Consider the following 23,770-nt stretch of genomic DNA (forward strand, 5'->3'; position numbering starts at 1 on the left):
ACACAGGGGAGTACCTTTATCCGCTTGTAACATCAGGAAATCGGTGATGGCCTTTCGCTGTTCGTAAAGGCGGTCTAACATGTGTAGGGTTGAATTCCACCTTGTTGCAACGTCGCAGATCAGGCGATGCTGTGGAATTCCGTTCTGCCGCTGCAGCTCAAGGAGGGTGTGCTTTGCGGTGTAGGAATGGCTGAAATGCATGCAAAGTTTACGTGACATTTTAAGGATGTCTTGCAGTGGGATGGTGGATTTTAAGAACCGCTTGACAACCAGATTGAACACGTGAGCCATGCATGGCGCATGGCACAACCTTCCTTGACGCAGAGCAGACACCATGTTCTTTCCGTTGTCGGTCAACATGGTTCCGATTTTCAGTTTGCGCGGAGACAGCCATCTGTCGATTTCTCTGTTCATTACACTCAGAAGTTCCTCCCCTGTGTGACTACGTTCGCCAAGGCATACCAGGTGCAGAACAGCGTGACACCGTTGCGCCCTGCACATGTGATATGCCGGTCGGGTAATGGGACTTGGCACGGGGGTGGCGGCTGAGGACACGGCGGAAGAAGAGGTGGTAGAGGCGGACATCTTTGCCGGACCAAGGACGTGCAAACGTGGAGGCAAAAGCGGCGTGACCTGTCCAAGTTGCTGGTGCGGCTGTGACGGCACCACGTTCACCCAGTGGGCCGTAAATGACATGTACTGTCCCTGACCATAGTTACAGCTCCACACGTCGGCGCTGCCGTGCACTTTGGCAGAGACCGACATGCTCAAAGACTGGCCCACCATGTCTTCTACATGTGAATGCAGGGCTGGCACTGCCTTTTTGGCGAAGAAATGACGGCTTGGCACTCTCCACCGCGGCGCGGCACAAGCCATCATTTCTCTGAAAGGTGCTGAGTCCACCACTTGGAAAGGGAGGGACTGCAGCACCAGCAACTTGGACAGGAGGACGTTCAGCTTTTGCACCGTCGGGTGCGTGCTCGCAAACTGTTGTCTCTTGGAAACGGATTCCAAGAAAGACTGCTGACGGAATCCGTGAAGAGGAGTAGCAGGAGAAGGAGCATCTGAACGAGCGGAAGATGCCAACGAGCGACAACTCCCCTCAGCAGAGGTGTTGGAGCCTTGACTGGCTGATGGAGGGCGATTGACGTCGGGTGACGGAGCAAGTAACGGAGCGGGTGATGGAGCGGGGGCTGGGGCGGGCAGAACCGCCGTATCTTTATCACGGTTTTCCCAGGCCACCAAATGGCGACGCTGCATATGCTGCCGCAACGCTGTAGTCCCAACATGGGCCACCTGGCCACGCTTGACTTTCTGGCCACATAGTCGACATACGGCTACGTTTACTTCCTCGGGCGGCTTGACGAAAAATTGCCACACCGCCGAGTAGGAAACTTTGCCCCCGATACTCCTCACTGGCTGACTGCTGCTTCCTCCGTGCACACCGGCACCACTAATGGCCGTGGTGGTAGGCTGCAGTGGAGCTGGTGCTCTACTCCGTGGACGTTTGGCTCCACTGACACTGCTGCGACCCTGCTGCTGTCTCCTGGGCAACCCACCGACTGTTTTGCTCGCTGCCAAGCTGCCACCCTCTTCTCCTGATGATGCGGAAGAAATTGCCTGATGACGACGAGGCTGCCAAGTGCGATCAACCTCCTCATCATCAAGTAGGGTCTCCGCCTCACTACTAGCCCCCTCGGCTGCGTCTGGGTCAGGAGACAGACCTGTCTCTAGACCGGCTACCGAGCCACTCTCCTCGCCACTACTTCTTCGCCTGGCTGCTGAAAAGGCGGATGTCTCCCCCCGTTCCTGACCGCCCTCTGTTAGCTCTTCCTCACTGTACAGTGGGGCTGAGCCCACAGCATGCGATACTTCGCTTGGTGAGGGAACACCAAAGGACAGGGGCAGGTAGAGGACACGTGATTTCAGTGGGCTTGGTCCCGGGCCATGCCAACTAACGGTTGTGTCTGACGTACCCACCGACCGTTGGCTGTAGGTGTCAGAGGTGACCTGGGAAGAGGAAGACGACCGAGCCAACCAATCGACGACGGCAGGGTTGTCGGTGGAGACACGACCGCTGGATGACACCGGGAGCACTGGCCTCTGGCTGCGAATAGTGCTGCCTCGACCCCTTCCTCTGCTGCCACGTCTGCTCGCTCCTAAAACATTGCCTCCTCTGCCACTCCTCTGCATGTTGTCTGACATACTCTTTAATTAAACGATTATGTGTCCCTGAGTAACAATTCTGTGTCCCTGAGTAACAATTCTGTGTCTGTGCGAGTAACAATTCTGTGGCCCTAAGTAACAGTTCTGTGGCCCTCGGTAACAATTCTGTGTCCCTGATTAACGTTTCTGTGGCCCCAAGTAACAGTTCTGTGGCCCTCAGTAACAATTCTGTGTCTGTGCGAGTAACAATTCTGTGTCTGTGCGAGTAACAATTCTGTGGCCCTAAGTAAAGTTTCTGTGGCCCTAAGTAACAATTCTCTGGCACTCAGTAACAATTCTGTCTGTCCCTGAGTAACAATTCTCTGGCACTCAGTAACAATTCTGTCTGTCCCTGAGTAAAAATTTTGTGGCCCTAAGTAAAGTTTCTGGGGCCCTGAGTAACAATTCTCTGGCACTCCGTAACAATTCTGTCTGTCCCTGAGTAACAATTCTCTGGCACTCAGTAACAATTCTGTCTGTCCCTGAGTAAAAATTCTGTGGCCCTAAGTAAAGTTTCTGTGGCCCAGAGTAACAATTCTCTGGCACTCCGTAACAATTCTGTCTGTCCCTGAGTATGAATTCTGTGGCCCTAACTAGCGTTTCTTTGTCCCTAAGTAACAGTTCTGTGGCCCTGAGTAACAATTCTGTGTCTGTGCGAGTAACAATTCTGTGGCCCTAAGTAACAGTTCTGTGGCCCTCAGTAACAGTTCTGTGTCTGTGCGAGTAACAATTCTGTGTCTGTGCGAGTAACAATTCTGTGGCCCTAAGTAACAGTTCTGTGGCCTTCAGTAACAATTCTGTGTCTGTGCGAGTAACAATTCTGTGTCTGTGCGAGTAACAATTCTGTGGCCCTAAGTAAAGTTTCTGTGGCCCTAAGTAACAATTCTCTGGCACTCAGTAACAATTCTGTCTGTCCCTGAGTAACAATTCTCTGGCACTCAGTAACAATTCTGTCTGTCCCTGAGTAAAAATTCTGTGGCCCTAAGTAAAGTTTCTGTGGCCCTAAGTAACAATTCTCTGGCACTCAGTAACAATTCTGTCTGTCCCTGAGTAACAATTCTCTGGCACTGAGTAACAATTCTGTCTGTCCCTGAGTAAAAATTCTGTGGCCCTAATTAAAGTTTCTGTGGCCCTAAGTAACAATTCTCTGGCACTCAGTAACAATTCTGTCTGTCCCTGAGTAACAATTCTCTGGCACTCAGTAACAATTCTGTCTGTCCCTGAGTAACAATTCTGTGGCCCTAATAACGTTTCTGTGGCCCTAAGTAACAATTCTCTGGCACTGAGTAACAATTCTGTCTGTCCCTGATTATGAATTCTGTGGCCCTAACTAGCGTTTCTTTGTCCCTAAATAACGATTCTGTGGCCCTCATTAACAAGTCTGTGTCCCTGAGTAATGGTTCTCTGTCCCTAAGTAACTTTTCTCTGTCCCCAATTATCGTTTCTGTGGCCCTAACTCTGTCCCTGTCCCTAGTACAGAGCGGTCTGCCTCTGTTCAATAACTGCAGGCAAATGAAGAATTCCAAAATGGCCGCTATTTATAGCTCGACCATTACACAGTGCTGGCTGGCTGGCTGCTGATAGGCTGATGCGATCACATGTAGTTGAGGAATGCATTATGGGTCAGCGCGCCTTGTCTGCGCGCCTTCCCAGACATCCCCGCTCCGTCGCCGCACATGTCAGCCGCCATTTTCTGAAAAATTTCGATTCGCGCGTCCGAATTAGGCTATTTTTCGGATTCGGCACGAATCAAAATTTTTCCGATATTCGACTCGAATTCCACTTCGGATACTTCGATTCGCTCATCTCTAATGGGATGCTCAGATAACCGTTGGCTATGACTTCTCTGACACCTGTCTCCAAATGTAATTAGTCCCTGGGTACAGACTATGTCATCCTTCACCATTTTCTGAAACCTACTTCAGGCCTTGATGAAAGACCACATCATTCATCCCCTTTCCAAGTCTGCCATGGGTCCACCCTCCTGGGGGGGGGGGTTCATCATTGCAACAGTCCAAGCTCAAGGTGCGGCAAAATGGAACAGAGCTCACACATTACTCAATCAGTCAATCAATACTTCAGTATGGACAGTCCATCTCCATGGCCAGATAGGAGAAGGAAGGATCCAAACCATCACTGGACTGCTGTCAAGTTCCTACCTTTCCTCAGAGCTTGCTGCTCCATGTGCTGGCATCCATCTTAGGTTTCTGCAAAGCAAGGTGGGAGCCTTTATGCTTTCAGGCCTCTGCGGCTCCTCCTCCAGTAGGGTGTGCCTGATCATATTTAAGCCTGCTGTCTGCAGCTGCTCTTTGCATTCGTGTCCTGTATGTTTCATTGCCGCAAGCTCTTGTTCAGCTCTCGTTGCTCTACTGGAAACCGACCCGGCTTTGACAAGACATTTCTCTGCCTTATCCCATTACCTGACCTCCCGTTGCTGAACCCAGGCCCGTGACCTGAGTATTCTTGCCTATCGTCTTGTACTGTTTATTCTGCTGTTATAGACCCGGCCTGTCCGACCACGCTATACGTCTTCCCATCTGGCTCGCACTAGCTATACGCCATTGGCGGCAGCCGTTACCGCAGCTGGGGTTACTCAGGGGTCGCGACCTGGTCTCAGGCTGCATCAAGTCCATCCCCACCATCAGGGGCTTAGACTCCGCGCCCTGAGGGACTCCGATCTGTGGGTGGTGGCTGTCGTCAGTCGGTGCGTGACCTTACCATAAGGCCTGCCTGTCCATTCCCCCGCTCCGGACCTGACAACTGGCCAGAAGATCGATGGAATTAGGGTACTTTTAAAACAAGGAGCCGGAGCAGGAAAAGAGTTATGACGGGTAGAAACTGGTAGACTGGGTGATGAGAGACAGCAGATATTTTTTAGGATATAAGTGATAAACGAAAGGCCATATAGCATAAATAGAAAATATTCAAAATGTTAACTGTAAATTCATTATAATATGTATATACCTGTTCTAAAAGTAGAAGTAGTTGAAGCAGAACCAGAGAAACTGGTAACAGATGCTGTTGACTGATCTTCATTGATAGTGTTTGTGGCTGAATCAAAGTTTATCGCAGTAAATCCAACTATGTAGACCCTGAAAGTCAAGAGATCGAGATCAACATGCATTATATTATTTGGGAGGAATGATTTTGCAGCAAATGTATCAAGTTCACTGATACTTCATCGACATTAACATTATGTTTCACCATGCAGACTGCTTGGAGCAATACCAAAAAACATGGGCTTGTTTTTTTGGGAAAGCCATGTGATCACCTTACCAGTGCTGACAATGAAATCAATGGATTTGTTGTTGATCAAAGCCAACCCTAGCCATATTGCTTACCTTGGCGTAAGGCCAATGAGGTGTCTATATTTAAAAAGGGGTCAAAATCTTTACCAAGTAATTATAGTCCTGTTAGTGTAACTTCTATAGTTGGGAAGATACTGGAGAGTTTAAAAGACCACATAGATGAGTTCTTGCTGGAAAAAATTATTTTAAGCAACAGACAGCATGGATTCATGAAAGACAGAAGTTGTCAAACAAATCTGATTTCTTTTTATGAGGAGGTGAGCAAAACCTTGGACAGAGGGGTGGTGGTGGACGTGGTATACTTGGACAGAGGGGTGGTGGTGGACGTGGTATACTTGGACAGAGGGGTGGTGGTGGACATGGTATACTTGGACAGAGGGGTGGCAGTGAACGTGGTATACTTGGACAGAGGGGTGGCGGTGGACATGGTATACTTGGACAGAGGGATGGCAGTAGACATGGTATACTTGGACAGAGGGATGGCGGTGGACGTGGTATACTTGGACAGAGGGGTGGCGGTGGATGTGGTATACTTGGACAGAGGGGTGGCTGTGGACGTGGTATAATTGGACAGAGGGGTGGCGGTGTACGTGGTATACTTGGACAGAGGGGTGGCGGTGGACGTGTTATACTGGGACAGAGGTATGCCGGTGGACGTGGTATACTTGGACAGAGGGGTGGTGGTGGACGTGGTATACTTGGATTTTGCAAACGCGTTTGACACAGTTCCCCACACACGGCTAATGTGTAAGGTAAAGTCTACAGGCTTGGAAAAATCCATATGTAAATGGGTAGAAAACTGGCTAAAAGATGGTATTCAGAGAGTAGTGGTTAATGATTCATACTCTGAATGGTCTGGGGTCATCAGTGGGGTACAGCAAGGTTCAGTGTTGGGACCGGCCCTTACTTTTTATTACATTTATAAACAATATAGAGTGTGAGATTAAAAATACCTTTTCAGTCTTTGCAGATGACACCAAGCTGTGCCGGGGAATCACGTCATTACAGGATGTCTCCAACTTACAAGCCGACCTCAATGCACTGTTTAATTGGGCAACTATGTGGCAAATGAGGTTTAATGTTGATAAATGTAAGGTTCTGCACATGGGGGCTAAGAATATGCATGCACCATACATACTAGGGGGGTACAACTGGGGGGGTCAATGGTGGAGAAGGATCTGTGGGTTCAGGTAGATCACAAGCTTAATAATGGCATGCAATGGCAAGCTGCGGTTTCTAAAGAAAGCAAAATCCTCTCTTGTATTAAAAGAGGTATAGACTCCAGAGAGAGAGATATCATTCCCCCCCCCCCCCCCCCCGGGTACAAATCATTAGTAACACCTCATCTGGAATATGCAGTTAAATTTTTGTCACCAATTCACAAAAAGAACATTGGGGAACTGGAGAAAGTACAGAGAAGGGCAACCAAACTGATAAAAGGCATGGAGGAGATCAGCTATGAGGAAAGATTAGAGGAAGTGAAATTATTCTTTCTGTGTGCTGTGTATGTTTTACTAGGGAGACATGCTGTGCAGAGCAATACAAAGCAGCCTGTTCCTGCTGACAGGGGAGACAATCCGCTGACAATCACCGAGTCCTGGACGAGAATCGGTGGGCGGGACCCAGTGATTGACATGCCAAGGAGCCAATAGCGGCACGGTAGGGAGCGCGTGCTCCCACTACCTGGAAATACAAAATCACGAATACATCCGTGATTTTGCACATTCCTGCCACCCTGTAGCAGTACTTCTGCTATAGGGCAGTCAGGAAGCAGTTAAAAAAGGCCCGGATCCTTTCTTGGATACACAGAATATAACTGGATATAACATTTATAGGTAAAGTTGATCCAGGGAATATCCGATTGCCTCTCGGGGGATCAGGAAGGAATTGTTTCCCAGCAGGAGCAAATTGGATCGTGCTTTGCTGGGTTTTTTGCCTTCCTCTGGATCAACTGTGGGTGTAGGATTCACCGCGGACCATTTTGCCCATCACTAGTAAGTATTAACCACATGCTGCCCAGCCACTGTAGAAATACTACTGCAGGGCGGCATGGCTGGGCAAAACCACGTTTTAAAACATGTGTTTTTAAAACAGGTAGGGGGCGCGCGCGAGGTGCGAATGTCAGAATGTCCGCCGCAGTCCCGCCATAAGTCGCTGATCGCCGCCATAAGTCACTGATCGCCGCCATAAGTAGCTGATCTCTGCCATTATTTGTATAAATAAAAATGTAAAATCCCAGTATCTTTCCCGCCATTTGTAAACATGATAACTTTCACATAAACCAATTAATTTACACGTATTGGGTTTTTTGTAGCAAAGACATGTCGCAGAATGCATTTTGGCAGAAATTTATGACTAAATTTGATTTTTACATTTTTTTTTACTGGACATGTTTTATAGCAAAAAGTCCAAAATATTGTTATTTTTCCTCAAAATTGTCAGCTTTTTTTTTTATAGCGCAAAAAATAAAAAATGCACAGGCAATCAAATACCACCAAAAGAAAGCTCAATTTGTGGGAAAAAAAGGATGTAAATTTCATTTATGTACCATATTGCATGACCGCGCAATTGTCCGTTAAACTAGCGCAGCACTGTATAGCAAAAAAATGGCGTAAATTGCAGTATCTATACCATAGTTTGTAGACGCTATAACTTCCACACAAAGCAATCAATATACACTTATTGGGATTTTTTTTACCAAAAACATGGAGCAGAATACATTTTGGCCTAAATTTATACCTACCTTTGAGTTTACTATATATTTTTTATAGATGAAAGTAAAAAATATCGTTTTTCTTCAAAATTTTTGGTCTTTTTTTGTTTATAGCGTGAAAAATAAAAAGCGCACAGGTGATCAAATACCACCAAAAGAAAGCTCTATTTGTGTGAAAAAAAGGACGTAAATTTTGTTTGGGTACAGCATTGCATGACCAATTATCAGTTGAATTAGTGCAGCGCCGAGTAGCAAAAAGAGGCCTGGTCATTAAGGGGGGTAAATCCTCAGGAGGGCAAGTGGTTAAATAGAGATCTGTATTTGGAATTTCTTAAATCCCCCACATTCTTTTAAACAGAAATTTAGTCTATCTTCTAAAGAATGTGATTCTTTATTTTAAATACAAGGTGTGTCCTGTTGGATGTATCTGGAAGTAACTAAATCACCTGTAGTGTTTTGCAGGGTCCAAAGGTCCATTGACGTATCCCCTTGAAGAACTACCATCTCCCACATGGATGTTTATCTGATTCAATTGGTCAGCATTCTGGATTTTCTGCGGCTCAATGACAGAAGTCACATAAGTCCTGGTCAGACCATTCTTGAAATCATTATATGTCTTTGATAAAGACCCTTTAGTTAGCGTGTTGCCTGCAAGTTACAAAAAAATGACCATTAAGACAGCCTAATGACTAATGACAATGATGTTTTCTATATTGGACAGATTCAGCTTTAGGCTTTTTCTTTTTTTTCTTGAACTAAATCATTATTTTCCTTTTAATTTTTTATTTTCCAGAGAAATTGCCTAAAACTTTGAAAAGACTCTGTTTTGTTTAAATATTGTTCTCAGGATACACGTTTTAAGTTTCTAGGCAGAACTTGTAATTATAGGTATACATAAAGGAAGCCACGTTATCTCATTACATATCCTGAATCTGCTTTTTGCTCTGCATGACGACGGTTGTGCTTTACCAATCCTTCTAGGCAGATCTATGAGTTGATCTCATTGAATCCAATGCACTCTCTGTGTGGCTAATATCACATATCAACTACAGTTAAAGCACATTAAACTCATAAAAAATTATCCTTCAAAAAATCAAGAATAATTATTTTAAATTATTCTCAATTTCACAGTTATGTCACTAGTTCGAATACGTTTCTGAAATTTGCTCCGTTATCCAACTAGACTTGCAATACCTTATCAAATTTTTTTGGGCATCCCCTGTTCCTGTATGTGGCCTTATAAAATGGTACCATTTTGGCTTTTCTTACCATGTAAATCAGTTGTCATGATGATGGCATAAGCCACTATGGGTCCAGATGGAGTCTTAAAACTTTGGAAGGTGATGTCCATAGCATCCCTCGAGGATGAGCGAACAATTTGCACACTGCCTGGTATCTCTGCATGACCTGTATAAAAAAAATCAGCATCCGTATCACATTTCCATTTACAGGTACGTTGAAGGGTAAGTTTGGGTTAAATTTGAAAAATGAAATGTATGATGAAGTCTGTCACCAGCAGTTTTTCTGAGTCCCACTTGTAATATTGTATTACCATCTGTTTTTCCTGCAGTAGATCCTTTATTTTTTCAACTTCCTTCAACAGGGTGACAAGTCTAATTGGTCTGCAATAAAATCTGGCAGAAGTGTTGTCACCATGTAGACAGGGTAGTTTGGATGGACATAGCTTTAAGCAGTTAAAGGAAACAGTAGCTGAAAGTTTAAAAGTAGAAAAAGTTGTGATGATGGGATGCTCAGGAAACCTCAGGCTCTGATTGTCTCCAAATGTAGGCTGTGATTAGTTCCTGGGACCAGACTGTTCCCTCCTTCACCATTTACGGATGCCCCCTTCAGGCCTGGATATAAGGCCACATCATTCAACCCATTACCTCTTAGCAAAGGCTGCCATGGATACACCCCCTGGGGGGGGGAGTGGTATCTCCTAGATTGTAAGCTCGAAAGAGCAGGGCCCTCGATCCCCTCATGTTTTGCATTGTATTGGTATTGTTCTGTCACATGTTCTGTCCCCCTTTGTAATGTACAGCGCTGAGCGAACTATTGGCGCTTTATAAATACTGTATAATAATAATAATTGCAACAGACTTTTGCAACAGACCAAACTCACGGTACCGCAACACTGAACAGAGCTCATACACCATTATGCATATGTCCAACAGTACGGTAGTATGGGCAGTCCATTGCCATGGCCGGACCCCACATAAAAGAAAAATATATTTTGTATATATTTTAAAAATATTCTTCCCAAATATATTGACATATATTTGAAATACTACAATTTTGGCCATAGTCAATATATTTCAAAATATATCTCAATAATTATATATATATATATATATATATATATATATATATATAAATGTTGAAATACGTTTTTATAACAAAATATATGAAAAATATTTTAAAAATACATTTTCAAATATACTGTATGTCTTTTAAAATACATTTAATCTACATTTTTGCATTTACAAATATATGTAAAAATATATGTTAAAATGAGTTTTTTATATGTTAAAAAAATCAGAAGAATATATTTAAAATATATATATATTTTTTAAATATTTTTCATATATTTTTTAATATATAAAAAATGCATTTCAACATGCAGTATGTATATATATATATATACATATATATATATATGTGTGTGTGTGTATATATATATATATATATTGTGGGAACTCGCTTTGAATGGTAGAGCTTGTGTAACGCACATAGCAACTCACTTGTTTTTTTTAAGGGCCGTTTCAGCCCATTTTTATTTAAAAGGAAAAGTTCCACATAACAAAAGAGGTTTCTCACGCAGGGGTATCTATCATCAATATAAACGAAAAGATTCAGCCTCCTGGCTCTCTCAGATATAAACAATCTTCCTCTGGCCTCTCTTCAGGCTTACGTCTGTCTCCTGCAGACTCCCTCAAAAATGGCTCTCGCACACAGCTACTCCCTAGCAGCCCCTTGCTGCTTTTGGCTTCCACCTTTCCTAGGTGAAGCCCACCTGACTTCAAGGCAGTGACCTCCTGCCTGCCGGGGTGGAGCCCTCCTGACTCCTGTCTGCCGAAGTGGAGCCCTCCTGACTCCTGCCTGCTGGGGTGGAGCCCAGAACCCTGGTCCTGACCCTAGAAGATTGCCCTGCATACCTGAGAAATCAGTATCCTGGCCATTTCCAAAACCTGGTCCCAGGATTGGAGATTTCATCCCTCCCAAATCGCTTTGAAATCCCCAGGCTCCAGGTCCCAAAATGGACCTTACAAACAAAGGAGGAAAGTGAAAAGCCACTTTCCTCCGTATCAAACACTTACCCTGGAGCCCCTCGACCTGCCTTGTTGAGAATCCAGGGTGACAGATCGCCACACTGTCACTATATATATATATATAGATATATATATATATATATATGTATTGAAATATATTTTGAAATATATTCAATACGGTCAACATTGTAGTATTTCAAATATATGTCAATATATTTGGGAAGAATATTTTTTTAAATATATTTCAAGTATATGTTTCTTTCATGTGGGACAGGAGGAGAAATGACCCAAACCATGGCTGGACTGGCCAGAAGATGGATAGGATTAGGAGATTTTTTTAGGGAATTTTATTTCAAAACATAGAGCAGGTGCAAAGGAAGGGTATAAGAGGGTAGAGAAGGTCTGGGAGGCAGAAGATATTCTTTAGGTTATAGTTGATAAAACTAAAGAACCTAAAGTACAAATAGAAAATGTGAAAAATATTAACTGTAAGTTCATTATAAAACATATATACCTGTTCTAAGAGTGGAAGTTGTTGAAGCAGAACCAGAGAAGCTGGTAACACTTGCCGTTGATTGATCTTCATTGATAGTGTTTTTGGCTGGATCAAAGTTTATTGCGGTAAAGCCTACTATGAAGACCCTGAAAGGCAAGAGAGCAGCATCCATCTTAGTTTTTTGGGAGTAATGATTTTGCAGCAAATGTAACAATTTCACTGACATTTCATCAACATTAACCTCAAGGTTCGCCATGCAGACTGCTTGGAGAAATTCTATAAAACATGGATTTGTTTTCTAGGAAAGCCATGTGATCACCATCCCAGTGCTGACATTTGTTGATGAACAAAGCCAACCCTAGCCCTAATGCTTACCCTAGTGCCAACCTTTTCATACACAAAGCCACATGATCAACATGTTATAATTCACTTGAGGATCATTTTTTTGGTTGTTAAATTTTGCTAAAATTTTCAATTTTTGCTGCAATTTCACCAAAGTGAAAACTGACAATTTTGCTCAACATTGTTAATTATTATATACATATATTTAAGTAAAATCTGTATTCTGAACTTTTCAAACACCTATACAGACCCTGAATGTCAAGAGATCCCAGGCTCCCAGGGAGTGCGCACGAGCAGGGTGCGGGGAGGTTGTTTATAAACGGCCACCCGACCCTGCACTACCACAGTCCGTTTATATACAACGGCCGGACAGAAGATGGTTAATTATTATATAAATATATTTAAGTAAAATCTGTATTCTGAACTTTACAGACCCTGAATTGATGGTGTCTGTGGCTGGACCAAAGTTTATAGAGGTAAAGCCAACTATGTAGACCCTGAAAGACAAGAGATCACCATCTATTTTATTATTTGGGAGGAATGATTTTGCAGCAAATGTAACAATTTCACTGACATGTCATTGACATTAACTTCATGGTTAGCGATGCAGACAGCTTGGAGGAATACCAAAACAAGGATTTGTTTTCAGGGAAAGCCATGTGATCCCCATCCTTGTGCTGACATTCAGTGGTGTATTTTGGTTGTGTGCCGCCCAAGGCAAGAGTAAAATCACCCTCCCCAGGAGCCATGGGAAGCCCGATGTCTTCCTTCTTGTTCAAATATTTAACAGAGATTCAGTCTAGTGTCTGAGCAATGTGATTCTTGATTGTTAAACATGTGATTGATTGTTGGATGGATGTGGAAGAAACTCCATTACCTGTAGTGTTTTGTGGGGTCCAAAGGTCCATTGAGGTATCCTCGTGAAACAGTGCCATCTCCCACGTGGACACTTATCTTATTCAATTGGTCAGCATTCTGGATATTCTGTGGCTCAATGACAGAGGTCACATAAGTGCTGGTCAACCCATTCTTGAAATCATTATACGTCTTTGTTAAAGACCCTTTAGTTAGTGTGTTTCCTGCAAGTTAAAAAAAAAAAGAATGACACATGACTAATGAAAAGATATTCAACACCAAATGATACCTTCTACATTTGATAGGTTTGGCTTCACTTTTTCTTTTTTCCTTGAAAAATAATTATTGTTTTAATTTGCATCTTTTTACTTTTCAAGGGACTGCTTAAAATTTTAGGTCACCTTATAAAAAGGACTTCATTTCTTTTATATAATGTTATCAAAATATGTTTCTAGGCATAACTATTAATTATAGATGCACACAAAGGAAGCCATGTTAGCTCATCTGCTTATGAATTAAAATAAACAAGGGCGCACTCTCTGAGCTCTGAGGAAGGGGGTTTAACTCCCGAAACGCGTCAACTTATCCGCATCATTAGACACAGTTGCATTGTGACTGTTTTGTGGATCACCTATACTGCCCATTATGAGTATACATCCTTTCTATTTAATAAATTACGTGTTATACCACGGTAATGCACGATGAGAGCGCGCCCTTGTTTGTTTTTATTCATCAGTGGTCAGATTTCCCGATCTCAGAAGGGCAGCATCTCTTCGGTTGGCATTTGACAATTCCTTGGTTTGCATGAAGATTGGAGTGCTGGTTTCGTTTGTTGTTCTTTTGGAGTAGCTCATCTGCTTACCCTGACCTACAAAGCCATTCACAGCGCCGCCCCAAACTACATAACCGACCTGATACTCAAATACTACCCTACCCGTGCCCTTTGCTCCTCACAGGACCTCCTACTCTCTAGCTCCTTGGTCTCCTCCTCCCAGGCCGACTGCAGGATTTCTCCAGGACCTCCCCCATCCTCTGGAATTCCCTACCCCAATCCATCAGACTGTCACCTACCCTCATCACCTTCAGGCGCACCCTGAAGACCCACCTCTTCAGGGAAGCCTACCCCACCCTCACCTAACAACTGGCCTCCTCCACTCCTCCCACCACTTCATTCCCCACAGCCATTTCCTCCTGTACCACCTTCCCCTCCCTCCTAGATTGTAAGCCCGAAAGAGCAGGGCCCTCGAACCCCTCGTGTATTGTATTGTTTCTGTCTTGTCTCATGTTCTGTACCCCTTGCTATTGTACAGCGCTGAGCAAACCCGTTGGCGCTATATAAATACTGTATAATCTGGATCTGCTTTCTGCTCTGCATTGTTGTGCCTTACCGATCCTTCTCACAATGCAAGTCTATGAGCTGACCCACGATTTGAACCCAATACACTCTTTGTGAGGCTAATATCACATCTCAACTACGGTTAAAGCAAATTAGACTCAGACAAGCTTTTCCTTTAAAATTTGCAAGACTAGTTTGTATACTTCTATTAAATTTGCTGTTCCTACCAATTAAATCGGTGGTCATGATGATGGCATAAGCCACTATGGGTCCAGATGGAGACTTAAAACTTTGGAAGGTGATGTCCATAGCATCCCTCGAGGATGAGCGAACAATCTGCACACTGCCTGGTATTTCTCCATGACCTGAAAAATAATTCAGTATGACAACTTTTTTTAAAGAAAAGTTCAAATTTTAATTTGGGCTTATTATAACGATGACATATATTATGCAGTCTGTTACCAGCAGTGACATTGCAGTTTTGGTATTTTAGATGGCCATGTAGTTTAAGTAAGTGACAAACAAATGAAAGCCCAACTCCAACATTTTAAGAAGTTACAGAATCTTAAAATAAAAATTGTAGCTGAAAAGTTTCAAAGTAGAAACATTTTTCTGGTTTAGATGGATTTGGTGACAAGGGCACTCAGGAATCCTCGGGCTCCAACATTCTCCAAATTTTAGCTGTAATTAGTCCAAGAGGAAAGGCTGTGTCCTCCACCAGTTATAGATGTACCCTTCAGGGCCGGATGATAGGCAGTATCCTTTTTAATCCCTTCCTTATAGCCAAGGCTGTCATGGATCTACACCCAAGTGGGTGCATCAGTACAACAGCCCAAGCTCATGGAACTTCAAAATGAAACGGAGACACATGATTGCGCAAGTGCCAGTTAAAGCTGCTATCAAGGACCATGGCTGGAGATAAAGAGAAAAGACCCAAACCATTGCTGAACTAGCCAGAAGATTGATGGAATTAGGTACTTTTTTAAGAAATTAAAAAAAAAACAGAGGCATATGCAGAGGAAGGGTTTAAGGGGGTAGAGAAGGACTGGAGGACAGAAGGCAAACAGTCTGGTTTAGATGGATTTGGTGACAAGGGCACTCAGGAATCCTTGGGCTAAGGAAAGTTAAAGCAGAACTCATTCAACCAACATGGACTATTTTTAATGCTTATGCTGCTACTATTAATATAAAGATAGAGAGAAAGAACTCATCTTCAAAGCTTCGGACATCCCCAGGAACGAGAGTCTGACTCTACATACACCATCAAGTAGCCCACAGCCTCTCTCAGATCCCACCTGGTTCCCATGATGCATGTGTCCCTTCTTTCATCCATTCTTCTGGGGGGAGCTGCTGCCCCCCTGAAAAATGCTGCCCTAGGCAAGTGCCTTGATTGCCTTGTGGTAAATACACCCCTGCCTCTGAACCAAGGCTGTCAAGTATCTACACCCCACCGCCACACACCTTCCCCAGGGGTTCTTCATTGCATCAGCCCAAGCACAAGGTGCTGCAACATTGAACAGAGCTCACACATCATTACACACATGTCAATCAGTAATGCAGTATGGACAGTCCATCACCATGGCTGGAGAAAAGGAGAAAGGACCCAAAACCACTACTAGACTGGGCAGAAGATGGATGGAATTAGAGTACTTTTTTTTAGGAAATTGTATTTTAAAAAACAAGAAGCAGGTCCAGGGGAAGGGTTTAGAGGAGTGCAGAGGCACTAGGAGATGAGAGACAGCAGATATTGTTTAGGATATAAGTGATAAAATAAAGAATGTATAGCGCAAATGCAAAATGTGAAAAATGTTCCCTGTAAATACATTATATAATGTATATACCTGTTCTAAAAGTAGATGATGTTGAAGAAGAACCAGAGAAGCTGGTGACAGATGCTGTTGACTGATCTTCATTGATGGAGTCTGTGGCTGGATCAAAGTTTATAGAGGTAAAGCCAACTATGTAGACCCTGAAAGACAAGAGATCAGCATCTATTTTATTATTTGGGAGGAATGATTTTGCAGAAAATGTAACAATTTCACTGACTTGTCATTGACATTAACCTCATGGTTAGCCATGCAGACGGCTTCGAAGAATTCTAAAAAACATGGATTTGTTTTCTAGGAAAGCCATGTGATCACCATCCCAGTGCTGACATTTGTTGATGAACAAAGCCAACCCTAGCCCTAATGTTTTCCCTAGTGCCAACCTTTTCATGCACGAAGCCACATGATCAACATGTTATAATTCACTTGAGGATCACTTGCTTTTGTTGTTACATTTTGCTAAAATAACCCAATTTCTGCTGAAATTACACCAAAGTGAAAACTGATCATTTTGTTCATCATTGTTAACCACTTCAAGCCCGGACACTTTCACCCCCTTCCTGTCCAGACCAATTTTCAGCTTTCAGTGCTATCACACTTTGAATGACAATTGTGCGGTCATGCAACACTGTACCCATATGAATTTTTTAGCAATTTTTTGAGACAGACAAAGCTTTATTTTGGTGGTATTTATTCACGACTGGGATTTTTATTTTTTTTGCTATGCAAATTAAAATGTCCAAACATTTTTTAAAAAAGTGTTTTTCTTCTAAAATATTGCGAATAAATATTATTTCATCATAAATCCTGCCCAAAATTTATTGCGCTATATTTTTAGTAAAAAAAAATAACCCAAATTAGTTTATAACCAAAAATTATAATTTTTAAACATTTTTTTTTACATTTTTTTATATTATTATTTATTTATTTATTTTTACATACTGTCACCCTAGCAGTACAGTGTCACCATGGTGACACTGTACTACGTATGAGGGGGTGATGAAGATTTTTTTTTGTTACACTGATTGCTTTAACACCCATAAAGGATGTAAAAGCAATCATTTCTCCTTCTCTCTGGCTGTATTCTTGCAGCCATTGAGAACTACTGAGTGAGCTGTGATTGGTCACAGCTTGTCACATGGCACAAGGCTGTTGTGAATAGCATTGTACCATGTGACCTCTGTGATCATTCACAGATTTCACACGTAGTAAGCAATGATGTCACAAGTGACATATTGCTTACTACTCTGCATGTGATCACTGATTGGCCAATCAGTGATCACATGATCGGGACCTCGCACAGAGGTCCCGTCCGACGATCGGTGTTCCGCTGTGTCCGGAGGACACAGCGGGCACCGGATCGCGGTGCTGCGTGCTCCCAGGGAGCACACACAAGCAGGGTGCGGGGAGGCCGTTTATAAACGGCCACCCGACCCTGCACTACCACAGTCCGGCCGTTTATATACAACGGACGGACAGAAGATGGTTAATTATTATATAAATATATTTAAGTAAAATCTGTATTCTGCACTTTACAGACCCTGAACTGATGGTGTCTGTGACTGGACCAAAGTTTATAGAGGTAAAGCCAACTATGTAGACCCTGAAAGTCAAGAGATCACCATCTATTTTATTATTTGGGAAGAATGATTTTGCAGCAAATGTAACAATTTCACTGACTTGTCATCGACATTAACCTCAAGGTTAGCCATGCAGACGGCTTGGAGGAATACCAAAACAGATGGATTTGTTTTCTGGGAAAGCCATGTGATCCCCATCCCCGTGCTGACATTCAGTGGTGTATTTTGGTTGTGTGCCGCCCTAGGCAAGAGTAAAATCACCCTCCCCAGGAGCCATGGGAAGCCCGATGTCTTCCTTCTTGTTCAAATATTTTATTGGAAGGCTTCAAGCCAAAAGTTACAATTCCAATGCAATAACACAGAAAAAAGTAACAAAAGATCGGGACAGAGTATGAGATCAACAGGCTGAGACTGGTTATGGTCATTTGTGTCACATACAGGTACAATCAAGAAGGATGCAGGAATTCCTGCATCCGGCAGAAAACAAAACATGGGTATGGGCCTAACGCTCAACAGGAAAATGAGAAAACTGAAAAACAGGTATTGAAAAATCACAGAGCATAATGAGATATTGACAACAGGAGATTCCAACAAAAAATGTCAGAATACAAAGAGCTGCACGTCGATCTATACTAGGGCGGGGGTCATAGTATGGGTTTAGTATCTCGAGATCAACTTTGGGGAGTAGGTAGTTACCGCCTAAGGCAGCATGTAGAAAGGCAAACATGCGTGCTAAGTATGACCAGGTTATCCATAGGCTTGAAGAAAAAGGGAGGTAAAAAAAAGGGGGGGGAGCGGAGGGGGGGTAAAAGGGCAGGGGGAGGGGGGGCATGGAACAGGGACAAGGGGGTATGGGACAGAGAAGGGGGAGGGGGAAACAAGGAGTGGTAGCAAGTGGTGACATGGACGGGTAAGGGCGAAGGGAAGAAGGAGAGTAGTCAGTGAAAAAAGGGGGTTCAGAGGAAGAGAGGGAGCGATGTCTTCCTTCTATGCTGATCTCTGACAATGATTGGGGAACGAGAGTCGGACACCCTTCATCAGCCCGCACTGCTGTGACTATCTCTGACACTGATCCAGGAACGAAAGTCAGACACCCTTCAGCAGCCTGCACTGCTGTGCCTACCTCTGACAATGATCTGGGAACGAGAATCGGACACCCTTCAGCAGCCCGCACTGCTGTGCCTACTTCTGACAATGATCCAGGAACGAAAGTCAGACACCCTTCAGCAGCCCGCACTGCTGTCCCTATCTCTGGTAATGATCCGGGAACGAGAGTCGAACACCCTTCAGCAGCCCAAACACCCTTCAGCAGCCCGCACTGCTCTGCCTACCTCTGATAATGATCTGGGAACGAGAGTTGAACACCCTTCAACAGCCCGCGCTGCTGTGCCTATCTCTGATAATGATCTGGGAACGAGAGTTGAACACCCTTCAACAGCCCGCGCTGCTGTGCCTATCTCTGACAATGATCCGGGAACGAGAGTTGAACACCCTTCAGCAGCCCGCACTGCTGTGCCTACCTCTGATAATGATGCGGGAACAAGAGTTGAACACCCTTCAGCAGCCCGCACTGCTGTGCCTATCTCTGACAATGATCCAGGAACGAGAGTCAAACACCCTTTAGCAGCCCGCACTGCTGTGCCTATCTCTGACAATGATCCGGGAACGAGAGTCAAACACCCTTCAGCAGCCTGCACTGCTGTGCCTATCTCTGACAATGATCCGGGAACGAGAGTTGGACACCCTTCAACAGCCCGCACTGCTGTGCCTATCTCTGACAATGATCCGGGAACGAGAGTCAAACACCCTTTAGCAGCCCGCACTGCTGTGCCTATCTCTGACAATGATCCGGCAACGAGAGTTGAACACCCTTCAGCAGCCCGCACTGCTGTGCCTATCTCTGATAATGATCCGGGAACGAGAGTTGGACACCCTTCAACAGCCCGCGCTGCTGTGCCTATCTCTGACAATGATCCGGCAACAAAAGTCCAACACCCTTCAACAGCCCGCACTGCTGTGTCAATGCCTCACTTGCTCCCTATCCTCAGTCAGCGGCTACCACGTGTGTCAGTTCTGCCAGGGGGTGGCGCTGCCCCCCTAAAAAATGCTACCCTAGGCAAACACCTTGTTTGCCTTGTGGTAAATACGCCCCTGCTGACATTGAGCCAACCCTGATCATAATGATGACCCTTCGGCCAACCTTTTGATACACAAACCTACAAGATCACTGTGTTATAAATGACTTGAAGATTACTTGCTTTTGTTGTTACATTTTTATAAAACAACCCAACTGTTGTTGAACTTTCACCAAAGTGAAGACTGACAATTTTGCTCATCACTAAATAATTATTTTAAAGAGATCTTTCTGAAAATCTGTATTTGAAACTTTTCAAATCTGTACACTGGTGGTCAAATAAACAGAGATTCATTCCAGTGTCTGAGCAATGCGATTCTTGATTTGTAAACACAAGGAGTGTCCCGTTGGATGGATGCGGAAGCAACTCCATTACCTGTAGTGTTTTGTGGGGTCCAAAGGTCCATTGAGGTAGCCTCTTGAAACAGTTCCATCTCCAACATGGACACTTATCAATTGGTCAGCGCTCTGGATGTTCTTCTGCTCAATGACAGAGGTCACATAAGTCCTGGTCAACCCATTCTTGAAATCATTATATGTCTTTGCTAAAGACCCTTTAGCCGGTCTGCTGCCTGCAAGATAAAAAAAGAATGACCCATGGGATAGCATGACAAATGAATAATGAAGATAAATGAAACACCATTTGATATTTTCCTTATTTGGTAGATTCAGCCTTGCTTTTTATGTTTTTCTTTAAAAAAAATCATGATTTTTTTACTATAATTATTTTACTTTTCAAGGGAGTTTTAGGTACCCATATAAAAAGGATTTGATGTACCGTATTTAAATATTGTTTGCAAAATATGTTTTTAAGCATAACTTGTTTTTAAAGTCCCTTTAGCTGCTCTGTTTCCTGCAAGTTAAAAATTAATGACCAATGGGAGCGCATGAAAAATGTCTAAAACCTTGATAGATGCAGCCTTGCTTTTTATGTTTTTCTTTGAAAAAAAATCATGATTTTTTTTTATTATAAGTATTTTGTTTTTCAAGGGAGTTTTAAGTACCCCGATAAAAAGAATATGACTACATTTAATTAAATTAGATCTGTTTTCTGCTTTGCAGTGCCACACAATGGATGTGCCTTAGTGATCCTTCTCACAATTGAAGCCTATGGGGTAAATTTACTAAAACTGGAGCACTCAGAATCTGGTGCAGCTGTGCATGGCAGCCAATCAGCTTCTAACTTCAGCTTGTTCAATTAAGCTTTGGCAATAAAACCTGGAAGCTGATTATTTTCTAAGAAGAACTGCACCAGATTTGCAGTTATTTACTAAAACTGCACAGTTTTAGTAAATAACCCCCTATGCTAAAGACCCTTTAGCTGGATTATTGCCTGCAAGTTAAAAAAAGAATGACCAATGGAATAGCATGACAAATGACTACTGATAAAACATTCAACATCAAATGATATGTTCTCTATTTGATAGATTCGACCTTGTCTTTTCAGTTTTCTTGAAAAAAACCCCCATGATTTTCATTTAAATATTTACATTTTTTAAAGGAATGTTACATTTTAGTCAACCCTACAAAAGGATTTGTTTTTTGTTTTATTTAATAATGCTATCAAAATATCCCATATGGAAGAAAAATATATTTGAAATATATTTTAACAATATTCTCCCCAAATATATTGACATATATTTGAAATACTACAATTTTGGCCATATTCAATATATTTCAAAATATATTTCATTTAATAAATATATATATATTTAGATTGTAAGCTCCACGAGCAGGGTCCTCATATTCCTTCTGTACTGAAATGTATAGTAATTGTATTGTCTCACTTTATATTGTAAAGCGCTGAGCAAACTGTTGGCGCTATATAGATCCTGTATAATAATAATATATACATACTGTATGTTGAAATGCATTTTTATTACACAATGTATGGAAAGTATTTTTAAAAATACATTTCACATATACTGTAATGTCTTTAAAAATACAAATCTACATTTTTGGAATGCATTTACAAATATATGTAAAAGAATATCTTAAAATTACTTTTTTATATGTTAAAAAAATCTGAAGAATATATTAAAAAAATATATATTTGTAAAAATATTTTCATATATTTTGTAATATTTCAACATGCAGTATATATATAATACAATATATTTTATATATATATATATATATATATATATATATATATATATATATATATAATATATTGAACATTGCCACAATTTTGGCCATATATATTGAATAATATATTGAATATGGCCACGATTTTGTCCATATATTATATTTATTTATATTTATACATATTTTTAAAATATTTTTCATACATTTTGTAATATATAAAATACACATTTCTACATGCAGTATATACTGTATATAATACAATATTTTATATATATATATAAAAAAAATATATTGAATATGAACAAACGGTTCTCGGTTTCACAGTTATGCTGCTAGTTAATATACTTCTATAAAGTTTTTTCTGCCTACCAAATAAATCGGTTGTCATGATGATGGCATAAGCCACTATGGGTCCAGATGGAGTCTTAAAACTCTGGAAGGTGATGTCCATAGCATCCCTCGAGGATGAGCGAACAATCTGCACACTGCCTGGTATCTCTGCATGACCTGAAAAACAATTCAGTATAATATTATCAAATCTCCATTTACAATTAACGTAACATGTAAGTTTGGGCTAAACAGAAAAATTACATATTTGATGCAGACTGTCACCAGTAGTTATATTGCAACTTTTGTTGTTCTGAATCCCACTTTTAATATCGTATTATTATCTGTCATTATAGCTGTAGATCCCTCGGACTCGGACTGTGTCCACACTCAAGCTATAATTATTCCCAGAGGACTGTGTCCTCTACCATTTATAGATGCCTACTTCCGGCCTGGATGAAAGGCCAGTTATTCAATCCCTTACCTCCAAGCCAAGGCTGTCATGAATCCACACCCAAGGGGTGCATCATGACAACAGCCCACGTTCATGGTACTACAACATGGAAAAAGGCATGCACATTATTTTTCAGGTGCCATTCAATGTTGCAGTAAGGGCCACCCATCACCATAGCTGGAAAAGACAAGAAAGGACTTAAACCATCAATGGATCAGACAGAAGATGGATGGAATGCACATTATTTTTCAGGTGCCAGTCAATGTTGCAGTAAGGGCCACCCATCACCATGGCTGGAAAAGACGAGAAAGGACCTAAACCATCAATGGATCAGACAGAAGATGGATGGAATGCACATTATTTTTTAGGTGCCAGTCAATGTTGCAGCAAGGGCCACCCATCACCATAGCTGGAAAAGACAAGAAAGGACCTAAACCATCAATGGATCAGACAGAAGATGGATGGAATGCACATTATTTTTCAGGTTCCAGTCAATGTTGCAGTAAGGGCCACCCATCACCATGGCTGGAAAAGACGAGAAAGGACCTAAACCATCAATGGATCAGACAGAAGATGGATGGAATGCACATTATTTTTTAGGTGCCAGTCAATGTTGCAGCAAGGGCCACCCATCACCATAGCTGGAAAAGACAAGAAAGGACCTAAACCATCAATGGATCAGACAGAAGATGGATGGAATGCACATTATTTTTCAGGTTCCAGTCAATGTTGCAGTAAGGGCCACCCATCACCATAGCTGGAAAAGACAAGAAAGGACCTAAACCATCTATGGGCCAGACAGCAGATGGATGGAATTAGGGTATATTTTTAGGGAAT

At 42.4% G+C, this 23,770-nt stretch overlaps 1 protein-coding gene across 1 annotated transcript in view; it reads right to left on the reverse strand.

Annotated features, from left to right (window-relative positions):
- LOC149434698 (uncharacterized) overlaps positions 1-23,770 on the reverse strand; it is a 226,566-nt gene that overhangs the window by 177,584 nt on the left and 25,212 nt on the right. Inside the window, exons 9-17 of the mRNA XM_089663502.1 lie at positions 22,522-22,659; positions 20,441-20,636; positions 16,366-16,493; positions 14,752-14,889; positions 13,211-13,412; positions 12,010-12,137; positions 9,496-9,633; positions 8,673-8,874; positions 5,170-5,297 (exon numbers count right to left, since the gene is read on the reverse strand). Of these exons, the coding sequence (XP_089519628.1) occupies positions 5,170-5,297; positions 8,673-8,874; positions 9,496-9,633; positions 12,010-12,137; positions 13,211-13,412; positions 14,752-14,889; positions 16,366-16,493; positions 20,441-20,636; positions 22,522-22,659 (1,398 nt within the window). The remainder of the gene's footprint in view (positions 1-5,169; positions 5,298-8,672; positions 8,875-9,495; positions 9,634-12,009; positions 12,138-13,210; positions 13,413-14,751; positions 14,890-16,365; positions 16,494-20,440; positions 20,637-22,521; positions 22,660-23,770) is intronic.

The sequence above is a fragment of the Staurois parvus genome, unplaced genomic scaffold, assembly GCF_062004578.1.
Source record: "Staurois parvus isolate SC_StPar_1 unplaced genomic scaffold, SC_StPar_1.0 ptg001702l, whole genome shotgun sequence".
Lineage (NCBI taxonomy): Eukaryota > Metazoa > Chordata > Amphibia > Anura > Ranidae > Staurois > Staurois parvus.